General features: G+C 36.3%; 1 protein-coding gene across 1 annotated transcript; it reads right to left on the reverse strand.

Moving 5' to 3' along the window:
• Positions 1-13,134: 13,134 nt before the first annotated feature.
• Positions 13,135-13,931, reverse strand: LOC142641510 (protein SLE2). Its single transcript, XM_075815944.1, has 2 exons — positions 13,718-13,931; positions 13,135-13,448 (listed from the first exon to the last, which is right to left on the reverse strand). Exons 1-2 carry the CDS (start codon positions 13,830-13,832, stop codon positions 13,285-13,287), a joined length of 279 nt encoding a protein of 92 aa, XP_075672059.1. The 5' UTR covers positions 13,833-13,931; the 3' UTR covers positions 13,135-13,284.
• Between the last annotated feature and the right edge of the window lie 1,660 nt (positions 13,932-15,591).

The following is a 15,591-nucleotide window of genomic DNA, read 5'->3' on the forward strand; positions in this document are numbered from 1 at the left end:
CTTTCTCTTTCACGTGCTCCTCTCTCTCTTCTTCCTCTCACCACCTCTTCACCACCACAAACTGCCAAGGTCATCTTTGATCAAACCATCTCTCCATTGCACTGAATTCCTCCTACCTCATATTCAAAACATTACACAATAAATTATTTTTAGCAAGAAACAAAAAAGAAAACCAAAACAAATCATCAAGCTTCATAGTCAACAAGGAAACTCAGTCACTAATCAAATCAAAACTGAGATAAAACGAGAGAAGGGAAATAGAGGGAGACCCGGCGGCCACCAATGGTGGCGACACCGGCAATGGTACTGTGGGTGCAAGAAGAAACTCAGCCAAATGTACGCTTTAAGGTCTGTTTGGAATCTGTTTATTTTGAGGAAAGCTTTTTCTTCATCACAGTGACCTTCCCCAGACCCATGAATAATACAAAAAGTGTAGTGGAGCTCATGAATAGTAACAAAAATAAATTAGTAAAAAATAAACTATCCAAACACAACCTTAAAGAACAAAAACTCAAAGAGAGGGACATAGCAACCTCACTGAAACCATCGCTGGCAGTGGTGGTGTGGGGCATGGTGTTTGCTAGCTATAGCCAACAAAGATTCAACAATTGTGTTATAGAGAAAGATTTGATAAAGGAGAGAGAGAGTTTTTTGAAATTTGGGGAAGCTGAAGGGTGAACCGGTGAAGAGAAAAGAGTAAAAAAATTTGGAGAAAGTGGTCTTACAAGGATTGCTGACATGTCTCTATGATGTGTCAATTTTATTTGCACAAATCTCATTTCTACTAGTAAGTTAATAACTGCCAATTTTCAGTACTCAGTATGAATAGACTACTAATCATATAAGAGAAAATGAAGGAAGCCTATCAAATACCCACATTACTGATTATGAGCTTGCCAAGTACTTCATGAAGAATGTTGTGGCACTTGAACAAATTATTTTTTGAAATGGGTTAACATTGGAGGAGATTGTAATTTGTTCACATTAATGGATTTTGAATTAGGATAGAGTTGTAAACTAAGTTTAGCGTTTAGAAGGTTGTGCAAGCAACTTCGATGGTATTGACAAAGGAAGCACGGGTGCAGCATTTTGGTCACCACACCAGTGTCAAACATCGGATGCAGCTGCACGTGCGTCCCAAACAAATTTATTTTTTTATGATACGATCTGATACATTGTTCTCTCTCCATCTCTAATGCGGCACGATACATTGCTCTCTCTCTCCTCCACCCCTTTCAATTTTTTTTTTTTTTTTTTGCTGTGTTAATACTTGGTTCCAATGATAACAAAGTGATGGTATCGTTAAAAATAAACTGAGTTATGGCTGTGGTTTACATCTCAATTTTGTCTTTTAGTGAGATAATGGGGTATGAGTTGGCACCCACTAAAATTTTTAAAAAAATGCAAGGGATATCAGCCTTTGGGAACCATAAATAAACAATATATACACAAAGGTTTGAGACACTGCAAGTCTGCAACAGTTGCCGGCCACCACCACAAATTTTTTTTTTAATTTTTTTTTTTATTACATTAAATCTTTTTTTTTTTTGAGAATCAAAATTTAAATTACATTAAATCTATTTCTACATTTAAATGCTTTTTTTTTTACTTCTACGGCTCTCTTTTGATAATTAAATAAATAAAAATATATTTGATAATTAATTAATAAATGTATCTTGTACACCTGTATCATACTTTTTCAAAAAGTTTTGTATTTTAATTTTAAATATCATGTAATCATATATTCACTTTATCATTTACTATTTTTCTTATATTAAAATATGTTTACTATTATATAAAAAAAAAATGATTAGCAATATATAGAATATTCATATAAAAATATATCTGATAATTAATTAATAAACGTATTATACCGTACATGTATCATACATTTTCAAAAAGTTTCATGTCGTCGTGCCACACCCGAATCCAAATCCGCACCATGCTTCCTAGGTATTGACATATTTTTATATCAATTTCTCTTTAGTTCATTCAAATATGGCCTCTAAAAACTTTCTTTATGTCAAATTATAAGTTGAGAGAGAAATAGAAAGAGATATAGGGAGACAAAGAGACCCATTCACCGAGCCAACTCAGTCACCATTTTCACCAAGCCAACTCGGTTGATATATATACGATCCAAATATATAGCAAAAATAAAAAAGGAAGACAAAATAAAATAAAATAAACGGTAACATAGCATTTCATTAATTGCATAAAGGATAAATAGGAGCTCGCATGAAAACCATAAAACAATATTTAAAATGAAATGAAATCAAACCCAACCCAACCCAATCTCCATCAAACCCAACCCAACTACACCTACACAACATTAAATCCAATTTCTAACACCATCTCCCTAACCATAACCCTATCCCCCCCCCCCTAATAACTCGTACAACCCCATACCAATTATTGTTGTTTCTCACGTATACCACAATAGCAATTTCATTAATGGCTTCAATGGTGATAACCTGCTCACACGAAAGAATACAAGCAGCCCTATTACTAGCAATAGCTAGGAAGCACGGGTGTGAATTTGGGCTTGGGTGTAAGGACATGACAATTTTTGAAAAAGTAAGATACGAGTTTGGCAGGATACGTTTATTAATTAACAGCAAACATATTTTAATTTAAGAAAAATAGTAAATAATAAAGTGGATACACAGATTACATGATATTCATAAATTGAAATACAAAAAAGAGAAAACCGTAGGAGTAAAAAAAAAAAAAAAAGTCACACTTGTTGCAAGATGCCAAAACGTGACCAAGTGAGACCAAATGCAATATTGGCTAAATAAGATAAAAACAATGTTATTACACAAGTGGAACAAATTACAAAAAAAGAAAAAAAAATGGAACAAATTACAAAAGAGAGAAAAAAAAAAAAGTAGAACAAAATTATACTATACTTATCTATACGTTTTTTTTTTTTTTTTGAAATTATCGCTTAACTATCAATACTATATATTGTATTAGGTAGGCCAAGTTTCTTTGTCGCTAGTGAAAGTTAGGGTTCCTAACTTCTCCTAGGCTGTAGAATTTTTTGTCCCTTCTTCTTGAAGGCTAGTCTATCCCTATAGAAAACTCTTGTTTGCTATAGGCTTGTAGGGTTTTTTGTCGGGTTTGGGAAACACAGTTACTGTTCACGCTTCTTTTATGGAGGAAATCACAAAATGATGGAGCCGATTATCCTTGCAAGGTCCAGAGGGAGACGGTTTCAGACTCAGGTCTGAAATGGGGTCGGAGGAGTTTATCTTGGCTGCTAAATTCTTCACTATGCGTGTTCTGAATACCGATGCTATTGCTAGAAATTTCTCCCAACTCTAGCGATCTCGAAATGGTTTCAAGATAAGGATTTGGGAAATCATATTATCCTCTTCATTTTTTATAACAAACTGAATACTAATAGAGTTTTGGCTAGCCAACCTTGGAGCTTCAATAATACCTGGTGGCTATTCAACGCTACCAGATAAAGACACATGCACGAGATTTTTGCTTCGATAGGGTTCCTTTTTGGGTGCAAGTGTATGATATTCCTATACGGTTTATCAACAAAGGGGTTGCGGAAGACATTTGTTCAGGTATTGGTGAGGTTTGTCAGATTTCTCTGAGATAGAGGGTGGAGTTTTTTGAGCGTTCGAGTTATAGTTGATATTTCAAAACCTTTCAGTCGTGGTCATAAAATTACTTTAGACGATGGCTCAGTGGGTTGGGTGTCTTTCAAATATGAGAGATTGCCTAATGTTTGCTACTGGTGTGGCTGCCTAACTCATGGTGATAAAGATTGTGATATTTGGCTTGCGAGTGAGGGTACTCTACCTTTCGAAGCACATCAACACGGGGCATGGATGCGAGCCCCTACATTTAGCCCATCTAAGAAAGCTACAATGGTTGTTCCTGGTTTTTATGCATAAAGAAAATGGACTGATTGAAGCTACCCCCTGGTGGTGGTGGTACTCCGTCCAGACCATCACCAGAAAAACAACACTCTCCAACTGTCCCTCTGCATAAGGTAACTCTCGAATCTTCAAATGCTTTTATTACTAATTCCATATTGGTGGAAGATTACAGGGATGCTGAAGATATTCCTTCGGGTTTTTAGGGTTAACAATCTCCAAAAGGAATTTTTGCACAGCAATTAAACGAGATTGATACTGAGTGGACAAAATATGACATTATGGAAGGAATTGATATTGCTCCAGAGTTGTTGCCTTCTAAGGAGTCTAACTTTCCAAAAATTCCTATAATCTCGGAAAGTACAACATTTGGTGCTCCCAATTTCCCAGCTCCCCGTGGCTTGTCATTCACTGCAGATAATGCCAGGTCAACAAAAATCCCTTTAGAGAATGTCACTAATCAGATTGAAGCTCTTTCCCAGGTTTTTCATCCAAGTGGCCTAAAATGGACACGTTTGCCACGAACTGGTATAGGGAACTGAGTAAGCAAGATATGCACACGGGAAACAAAAGGATTCTTTCACCTTCTCTTGATCACTGTGGGATACAAACAAAATCAAAATTTGTTTCTTCTATTGAAAAGGAAAATGATAAGGGATTGGCGGAGGCTGGTTTTCAGCCCCACCAGGGATTATGAATCTATTATGTTGGAACTGTCGGGGGCTTGGGAACCAGCAGACAGTTCAAGAGCTTGGAGATTTAGTTTGGGCACAAGATCTTGCAGTGGTGTTTTTAGCCGAAACATGGCTGGATGAAGCTAAGCTAGTTAGTATTCGTGATTCTTTACAATTTGGTCATCAAGATGGGGCTTCAAAAATTACTCGTGGTGATGGTTTGGCTCTCTTTTGGAAGAAGAACTTTGACTTACACATTGAATCTTCTTCTTTAAATCACATTGATGCTTTGATAAACAAGGGTAAGGAAAATGTCTAGCGCTTTATGGGTTTCTACGGTGCCCCTGAAACTCATCTTTGAACTAAGTTGTGGGACTTATTACGCAGTTTGCAAAAACAATTCGTAGTGCCATGGATTTGTGTAGGTGATTTTAATGAGCTTCTAAAATCACATGAAAATATGGGAGGTCGTCTACGCCCTTATGGTCAGATGAAGAAGTTTTGGGAAGCTCTAGATGAATGTGGTATGTTTGACTTAGGTTGCGGGCAATAAATTCACTTAGTCTAAAAGTTATCCTAATAAAGGAATGGTCTGGGAACGGTTAGACAGGGGCGTGAGTTCGACAGGGTGGTTCGATTTATTCCCTATCACAAAGGTTAAAACTCAAATTTGTGTTTCCTCAAATCAAAATCCCATTGTTATTTTACCCGAAGGTTTCTATGGAAAGGCTCAGAGACCATGGCGTTTCAAGCAATTGTGGCTTGAGAATAGTGGCAACCACGATATAGTGGAGAGGGCTTGGCATATGTTCTCCTCGGTCATTCCTATGACAAGTGTAATGACAAAGATTGAAGCATGCAAAAAGCAGCTAATGCAATGGAGTAAACTATCCATCTACAACATGTCCAAGACTTTGGATGAGAAGAAAAATTGGTTGAAGCAAGCCGAAGCAACAGCTGTAAGAGGTAAAGATGTTGATGCTTTTCTTAAGTTAAAATCCGAAATACATGATTTGCTTCGGTTGGAAGTGAAGTTGTGGCAGCAAAGAAGCCATGATCACTAGATGGTTTTGAGGGACAGTAACTCTAAGTTTTTTTCACAATTGGGCAACATAGTGGTTTTATAAGAACAAGAATTCTGAGCTTCGGAATCCATATGGGGTGTTAGTGTTAGGGGATAGTAATGTTTCTACCATGGTGATAGATTATTATTCAAAACTTTTTACTACATCTGAGCCGTGTAATATTGAAGAAGTTGTGCAATTTACAAGGAAGGTTGTGACAGACGAAATGAACACAAGTTTGATTGGGAATTTTTCAAAGGATGAGGTAACGATAGCTCTCAAACAGATGGCTCCTTTAAAAGCCCCCGGACCTGACAGCATGCCTCCTATTTTTTTCCAACATTATTGGGAAAGCATAGGATACAGTGTAGCTACTGCTGTTCTTTCCTGCCAAAAATTATTGTAAACTTGTTCCAGGTTTGAATCACACTTTCATTAGTCTTATTCCAAAAGTTAAGAGTCCTGAACTTGTCTCTGAATTCCACCCTATTGCTCTTTGTAATATTTTGTATAAGCTTGTGTCAAAAGTGTTAGCAAACAGGTTAAAGAATGTGTTGCCTCACATTATTTCTGAATCTCAAAGCGCCTTCCAATCGGATAAAGCAATATTAGACAATATCCTTGTGGCTTTTGAGACTCTCCTGTTGGATAAACACATGGAATAAAAGATTTGTATCTCATACAAATACACGCAGCGGAATATGAACGGATCTACTTCATTCATGATTGATAACATGTACTATGTAAATTTTAGAATTCAAGAACAAGATAGAGTATCTTGGTGTGGTGAAATTCAAAAACCAAATATTAGAAGTACTTGGGGACACTTTTAATCTTTATTTCAATTCCACTTTACGTCCAAGAAGTGTAGTCTCTCAATCAATTTCCAAGGAAAAATAAGAGTGTGGCTTACACTTACATACACACCATTTCATCTCTTGTTCAAAAAACATATGAAATTCTATATGTTTCTCTCCCTATATCCAACTGATCATCTAATTGAGCTAGTCTTTTGGGTCAATCCAATTGAGTTTTAGTGTGTGGTTTGGAGTGGGACCAAAAAGGAATAAATAAGATTCTAGCTCCAATGGGCTTTGAGCTTTTTTGTCAACTCTTGATAAGTTCGAAGTTACCATTAATTATATTTAATACCACTATATAAATATAATTGTACTCTAGGCCTTATTAATAAATTATATCCCAAGACTTTATTATACATGCAACCCCTTCATAAAATATTCGTAGTAATACAAAATCATGAATGTAGATTGCCACTTTGAAGATTAATACATCTTAATCTTTGAGTACTCGGTTTAATCCTTTACGTTATTCATCATATATTTATGAAATCTAATTTCATAAATATATACTTTAATAACTCCTTACTAAAGTAATTAGGCCTAACACTCTAAATAACCAAATCCATTAAACTTATCTTAAGAGAATATTTTCTATTTCCATTAAGAGATTATGAATTCCATCTTGAAAATATATGCTCCATCAACACTAAATATGACTGCCCAGCATTCTGAGGTTTTGATTGTGACTTTAGATCTCACTCCTGATATATCAAAGCAACCTACATCTTATGATCAAGTCCATTATTCTCTCAAGATTAAGAGTTCATGCAAATAGAAGTCATGAGATTTATTATTTATTTGACAGTCGTTAGGAGAATAATAAATCTCACAGTAGTCTAGTTCAATATGTATTAACTCTTAAAACATATCAACATATCAATTAGAAGTTTCCACTTTCATGATCAAGACAAATTATCTTAGTTGATATGCTATAGTCTTCGCCAATGAAATGCCCAATTTTATCATCAACTACGAACTAAAATTCTGAGTTTACAAAGAACTTGTGATCTATATCTTCTGTGACTAAATCACATAAACCACATACTATGCATCTCATAGACTATATGATAATGTCCAAATATTCATATTATCATTATTTTAGATAATAATAAAACAACTTTATTAATCAAAATATAATGTCATACATAGTATCATACAATAGGATTTAAGGGTATACATCCTAATATCCTAACATCTCCACCATATGAAGATGAAAAAAACAGGGAAGGTGGGGCATGTAGCCCTGAAATTGGACATGAGCAAGGCCTATGATAGATTGGAGTAGATTTTTCTCCAACGGATTATGGGAAAAATGGGCTTTCATCCTACATGGGTGGATTGGATTATGGAATGCATTCGGTCAGTTTCCTATTCCATTTTGGTTAATGGAGAGCCTAAATGACACAGAGTCCTGACGAGAGGGATTCATCAGGGAGACCCCTTTCCCCTACTTATTTCTTCTATGCTTGGAATGTTTGAATGGGTTGATTGAGCAAGCAGTGGCAGGTAATGATATTGAGGGGTCACTCTTTGTAGAAATGGCCCTAAAATATCTCACCTTTTTTTTTTGGTGAAGATGATAGCTTGTTATTTTATCATGCGCGAGTAGAAGATGTCAGGAAAATTCAGGAGGTCTTGGGCAAATATGAACAAGCTTCAGGTCAAAATATAAATTCTAACAAGACCACCCTTTTTTTCAGTCAAAATGTTTTTGGATCAGCTAAGGAGACTATAAAAAATTTGTTGGGAGTCTCGAAAATCAAAGAGTATGAGAAATATTTGGTCTTGCTAGCAAAGGTCAGAAGAAATAAAAAGGCGAGTCTAAATTATATTGAGGATAGAGTGTGGGGGAAGTTGCAAGGATGGAAGGAAAAAATGCTTTCTCAAGCAGGTAAAGACGTTTTATTGAAGGCAGTGGTTCAAGAAATTCCCATATTTGCCATGAGTTGTTTTCGGTTACCTATTGGCCTTTGTCAAGATATCGAAATGCTTATTCATAAGTTTTGGTGGGGCCAAAGGGGTGATAGGAGAAAATTCATTGGAATAAGTGAGAGGTTTTGTGCCAATCCAAAGTAGAAGGTGGTTTAGGCTTCAAAGATCTTTGCAAGTTCAATGAAATTATGTTGGCAAAACAGGTTTAACGGTTGATTCATAATACGAAGTCTCTATTTATAGGGTGTTCAAGAAGAAGTATTTCCCTAATTGCTCTATATTTGAATCAAAATCTTCCTCTGGATCTTTTGCTTGGAAAAACATTCTTCGATCAAGGAATTTGGTTAACAGAGGGGCGGGTGGAGGGTGAGTGATGGTAAGACCAATCGAATCTTCCATGACGCTTGGCTGGTGAACACAACAGATGGTAAAATTACAACTCATAAATTTGTCCTATTTCCTAAAGCCACAGTAAACTCCTTGATCAACCAAGACTCAGGTTGGTGGAACACCCATCTGATCGATCATTGTTTTTACCTTCTCGAGGCTAAGCTTATTCTCTGCTCTACCCCACAAGCTGACCTTTTGATTTGGCCAAAGGAAAAATTCGAAAATTATTTAGTTAAGTCAAGTTACAGACTTCTGCGTGAATGGCAGGACCTAGACTATAATCAAGCTCAAGTTTCAGACCAGCATAAAAGTTTTTGGAAGAGCATTTAGAGGATTAAAGTGCCTGGGAAGATAAAGCACTTCCTTTGGAAGGCTTGCTCAAACTTGTTGTCAACCAAGGAAAATCTGCAGAAGCAAAAAATCTCCAAGTTTCTGTGTGCCATCTTTGTGCCAGGGAGTCCGAGGATGTCTTTCATGCACTATGGGGCTATGAGAAACTACATTCAGTTTGGGCTTCAGACTTTGGTTGGATGGACAGGTCTAGAGTTACCTCGAATGCATTCTCTGAGGTTTTGAAGTTGATTCAAGAACGACCTCAATCAGTAGCTCTATTTGCAGCCACAACGTGGTCCATATGGTATCATCGCAACAAAATTCGGCTTCAAGAATCTTCACTGCCATTGGTAAAAATCCCTAGTTTCGTTCCAGATTATGTTTGAGATTTCACGAAACAAATCAGTTGCCCTCCCAGCATCCGACGCAAGGCTCTTAAGAAATGGTGCCCTCCTAAATTGGATTTAGTGAAGATCAACTTCAATGGGGCAATGTTTAATGAGCGGGATGAGGCTAGTATTGGAGTGATTATCTACAACCCCAAGGGCGAAGTCATGGCTACACTATCCAAGAAGATTAAGAAACCACCTATTGTTGAAATTCTGGAATTACTCGCTGCTAAGAGGGCTGTGCGATTCTCCCTCGAAACGAGCTTTAACAAATCTGTTATTGAAAGGGACTTGGAGTTAGTGATCAAATCTTTAAGGTATGGAGGATTTGAAAATTCACAAGGTGGCCATCTCATTAAGGATATTGTATTTACTGTAAACTCTTTTCAAAGTATTTCTTTCTCTCATGTTGTTCGGCAAGGCAATGCAGTTGCACGTGCTTTAGCTTAGAGAGCTAGACATTCTTTTCCTTTACTTGTGTGGATGGAGGTTGTTCCATCGGACATTATGTCTTTTGTGTTATCTAATTTTCCTCATTGATGAACAAATATCAACAAATACTTCATTCTTAAAATAATAAAAAAAATATCAATACGATATTTATTTATACATTTTCTTTTTCTTTTTTCAAAATTACCCCTTAACTATCAATACTATACTTATAACTACCATTACTATACTTATCCATACGTTAAAAGTTGGACCTCGTAGCCTTGACCCAATCTCCAGCAATGGCCTTCACCCAATCTTTTCATCTTATTTCTCTTAAGTTTATGGGAGGAAACTATTAGATTTTAAGAACTTAAGCAGTCATTAGTTCTTGGGTTTGCTGTTTTACTTTATGGTTTAACTAAAATGAAAAGATAATTGTGTATTGGTTTGAATATTGATAATGCAAACAACTAATTAATCTGATTTGTGTGTTCTTATGTTTGAATTTTGTGGGTTTGTGCTCTTATGTGTTCATGTTTAAGATGTATTCAGATCTTAGGTCACGTTTGGTACATTGTAATTCTAATGTGTTTTGGTTATTAATTATGTTTTTTTTTGTGGTTAAAATTGATAAATTAATTTTTTTAAATAAAATGCTGACATGAAATTTTATATTCTTATTTTATTAGCCACATTTGCATCTAACATGCCAACTGCACTCTGTGTGTCATATAAGCTATTTCAATTAGTGAGATAACGGTAGAAACCATAATGTTTTTTTTTTTTTCAATTTTAGGGACTAAAAGCGAAAAAATAAAAAAGTATTTACTAAAATGGAAATGAGTAGAATGTCAATATTCTTCTTCTTTTCCTTTTTTTAAGCTAAATAATCTCCCATCAACAACAAAAGAAAACAAAGAGGAATTCTAGCTCGCAAGCTCGTGACATCATAACAAAGGCCTAATTCATTCACGAGGAATTCCAGCTCACACACCTTAGACCATCCCAATGTAACAATGCATTGGACAACCGCTAGGTCCCCCCAACCTCCTCGTGGTACAAGGTGAACATTGATGTCGTTGTTTTCTCCCAATCAAAATCGGTGGGTGTTGGTGTAGTGATATGTGATCATGAAGGCTCAGTGATAGCAGCTATGAGTAAACACCTATCGTTGCCCCTGGGTCCATTAGAGGCTAAGGCAAAAGCTATGGATGAAGCCGTATTTTTGCATGGGATATAGTGGTCTGTGATGTTATCTTCAAAGGTGATTCATGCATTGTGTCCCATGCTCTCTTTGGCTCTGCCTCCCCACCGATCTCTGTTGCCATCATCATCTCAAACACTTACCATAAAATGCAGGAGTAAATCTCTTTAGATAGGGCATATGAAACGCTTAGGAAATAAACCGGCACATACTTTGGCAAAATATGCTAAAAGAATTGATTCTTTTGTAATTTGGACAGAAGAAAATCCATCCATAATTGAATCCATAGTTGTTAGGAAATTTAGACCCCGGTTGATAGAATTAACAAGTTATAAACCCAAGTTGTTAATTAGATTTATTATGAATAAACCTAGTTAAGAACAAACAAATATCAATATCATGTCAAAATCATGCACAGTGGAAAAGTAAATAAGACAAGATTTGATGACCCAAGAAAATTAATGAAACAAATTAGTTTCACAATAAAAACCTAAGGGAAAACCTTCTCGAAAAGTAATCCACTATAATAAAGAGAAGTTTCAGATCTAGTACAAAATCTTTGTCCCTAAACTCTACAATCCTCGTAGATGAACTTACAGCAAAAACTTTCTATTGCTTCGGAACTTCTGAACTCTTCAATATATAAATGCCACCCTTTTTGCACGGATCTCAGTACGTGACTAACCAATGATGCACGGATCCTAGTACGTGACTAACTCCAATAACTTAAAGAAGATGTTGTTGGTTGCAAAGTTCTTCACTTCATCAACAATGAAGATCAAGAAGTACTTGGTTACAAAACCCTAAGGAGCAAAAGACGTAGTAACTTCTTATAGAGAGAATAAGGCACTCGGTCACTTTTTTATATGTTCTCTATGTGCATACCCACCATGACGGCCTTTAAAATAAGCCTTATATATGTTTAGGGTTGTGAAAAAAAAAATCCTATACAAATATTTCAGCATGGGCCGAAAATCAGATCTTAAAATTTTGACTTCGTAGATCTCGACAGATGCAGCTTCTATCGAGTTTCTGTCGATCTTTCTTCATTAGGTCTCGATAGATATTGTTTCTGTTGAGGTATCTTTCGAGCTTTAATGAACAACTTTTCTTCACTTGTTATTGGTCCAATCTTCATTACTTGGCTTGAACAATATGTTTCTTAAAATACTAAATCTATCATAGATCTACCAAGGTACAAGTAAAGTGTATTTTGTCAAAGATTAATCAATTATATAAAATATGTCCTTAACACTAGTGATTTAAGATACTATATATTTATCTTCTTCTTAATAAAGTTGTCGGACCGTGAATTGTGTCATTCTACCTCAAAACCAATTGGTAATGAGGAAGACACTCAAATTTTTTATGACATTCGACATCATGCCATGCAGGCCTGTTTTTAGAGTAGTTGTAAAGAGTCAAATTACGATTCCAACAAAAGTTACCGCATTTCCAATCAAAAGAGAAGAAAAAAGAAAAAGAGATATTTGCATTCCTTGATCAGACAGAGCTCGAATATATTTTAGGGATGGGTTGATCAGAAGGGAGTTTGCTCGAGTTCTTTGGAGTTTGGATTATCCGCAGCCAGCGTTGTCATCAACTCTGACGACTGCAGCATGATTATTATATTCGTACTTTTAAAATATTGTTTACTGAAAAAAGAGGGGGAGAAGAAGAACAAGTATTTAAGCCAAGGCATCCATATAACATTTTCAAAATTATAAAATATTGTTCACTGAAAAAAGAGAGGGAGAAGAACAAGATGTATTCAAGCCGAGTCTTCCATATGCCATTATCAAAAAAAGTTCGCAAATTAAAAAAATGGCATAATACCTTCAACTACATAAACACTATACCTCCTCCATACATGAGAAGCTAGCACCAACTTCTACGTATACGCAAAACGAAATGCTAGCTACATAAGACAAAGTCACAACAAGCACCAAGCCTATCGGCCAACCACAAACACCAGAAACAAAACTAACAAGTAATATTAATACTACTAGTCTACTAGCATTCAACTAAAAAGTCTAATCCCACACGGCTACAGTCATATCAGATCCAACTTCATCAACATATATAACAAAAGCTTGGAAACGACACACTAGCTCCTGGTCCTGAACTTGGACTTGTCAATGGAGATACCCTCTTCCTTTGCACGTTCTTCTCCGGACCTATCTCCAGTGCTTAGACCACCCTTGCGACCCATCTCCTGGTACCCTTCTGTACCCAGCTGCTCCCTCCTAGTCTGCCCTCCTCGGCTCCTCCCTTTCATTACGTACGCAAAACCAACAAAATTAGCAGAATTAATTAATATTAATATTAATTATCAAAACATCACTATCTAAGAAGGTTTTGAGTTCAATCCACCACACTATCGGTTATAAAATTTCTAGGAGTTTTTATGAATAGAGAGTTAAATATATAGTTGACTAAAAATTTGAGACGCCACCTCCTTATATATCAAACCAGCAATGAAATAGGCACATACATTGCTTACATGTACGTATAAAGAGCTAAATTGCTAGTTAATTAACCTTCAGCGCGGTGTTCCTGGGCTTCAAGGCTTTTGCCACCGGTTCCACCAGGGACTACAGTCTCTCCTTGCCTAGCCCTGGCGTCAAGTTCCTGTCTTTTCTGCTGAGAAGACATATGTCTCGATCTCTATTTTGCTGGAACCTTTTGCTACGTGAAGCTGATTACGTGCAATTAAAGTATAAAATTCAATGAAATCTTTGTGATAGACTGATAGTACTGGTCTCAATTCGGCGCTTGGGATTAGGATAAGTGAATTTATACGAAAAGTTGTGAGGGAAAAGCATGTTCAAGTGGAAGACACGTGGGTAGTGATTCGGCAAATTGAGGAAAAAGACCATAGGACACGGAACAAATAGAATGACGCGAGTCATGCCTTTGTGACAACACCGTGTGAGACAGCCCCGTTTCTGTGACACGTATGCACGTATCTTTCTTCGTTTGGAGATAGGAGAGTGCTATCTCAAACATCATTAGTCGATGCTTAATTAATTTCACTATCCGAAATGTTCTGATCGGATATCCGAGCCAAAAAAAAATAATTTGTTGGCGTAAATACACTTTTAGTTTTTACATTTTGATTTTTTTTTATACCATTTTTAGTCCTTAAATTAATTAGCGCAAGTTATTTTGGTCATTTCTGTCAGTCAACAACCGAAAATATATGACATGACAGACGGAGTGTAATGTTAACACAGTAAATACTGACATAACGAATAAAATAATAATCAAATTTTTATTTATTATTTAATAAATGCTAAGTCAACATAAAATAATAATTAAAAAAGATATTTTCATGTTTTTTTCTAAATTCTTTTAAAATAAAATAAGATAATTAAATTTTAAAAAAATTTATTTCTTTCATTATTTTTTTTGAAGAACATGTTCATGTTCCTTGTGTTCATCCCCTGAACATGAATCATATTCTTAGATCAATAAGACTTAAAGTTTATCACCAACCCATAAAAAATTTACACAATCAGAATAAAAACTTCCCCAGATCATAAGAACACAAGAACACAGATCCATATAACAAGAATAGTACTCAAAGAATTTCTATTCCAAAATTTGTATACATTCTTCCACCAAAAATCAATTGTAAATTAAATAAAAAATGGGTGCTATGTTCTTCCACAAAAATCAAAACCTAAACCATCAAACCCAATGACCACCACCATAATCCGCCACACTAACCCATATCCTCCAACACCAAACCCAAATGACCTCCAGCACCACCACTACCAGATCCATCACCACCAAATCCTAAATCAAATTTCAACCACAACTCAAACATATTTTGAACCATTAAACAACCCAAACTCCCTACACCATCACGAAACAAAGAAAGAGGCACTAAATGGGTGAGTCCAAGAAAATAAGAGATAGAGGGAGAGATCAAGGAGGCTACCTTGATGGTGGCTGGTGGCGGTGAATGGTGAGGAAGGAAACCACAACCGCCACCATTGATCAGAGTTTCACAACACGCACAAGGGGGAGATGCCATGTTGCCCATCGTTTTCTCCGATCCATGCTGCCCACCAAGCACCGAAGCCTCCATGATCAAAACCCAGAAGAGGGATAAGCAGATCTGCTTGCCGTTGGTCAACGAGGGAGAAATTGAACCACCGCCAGCCACATCTCAGCCTCTCTCTCTCTCTCTCTCTCTAAACCCAGATCATCGTTTATTCTCTCTTCTCTCCTTTCTGGTCAGCCCCCAGGCGATTCCCTCATCCACTGCAATTCTCAGAAGTTGGCTGAAGCTATTGATAAAATGATAGTCGTCAAATTTGGTCCCAGATCACTCTCTCTCTCCCAGATTACTCTCCCATATCACTCTCTCTCTCTAAACCCATAGTCGTCGTTTTTATTTTTTAGT

This window comes from Castanea sativa, chromosome 6 (assembly GCF_040712315.1).
Source record: "Castanea sativa cultivar Marrone di Chiusa Pesio chromosome 6, ASM4071231v1".
Taxonomy (NCBI): Eukaryota; Viridiplantae; Streptophyta; class Magnoliopsida; order Fagales; family Fagaceae; genus Castanea; species Castanea sativa.

Bases quoted from the DNA above. Each gene is read 5' to 3' on its own strand.
- LOC142641510 (XM_075815944.1), bottom strand. From the start codon at position 13,832: ATGTCTTCTCAGCAGAAAAGACAGGAACTTGACGCCAGGGCTAGGCAA. The intron at 13,449-13,717 runs GTTAATTAACTA...ACGTAATGAAAG, and splicing joins CCAGGAACACCGCGCTGAAG to GGAGGAGCCGAGGAGGGCAG.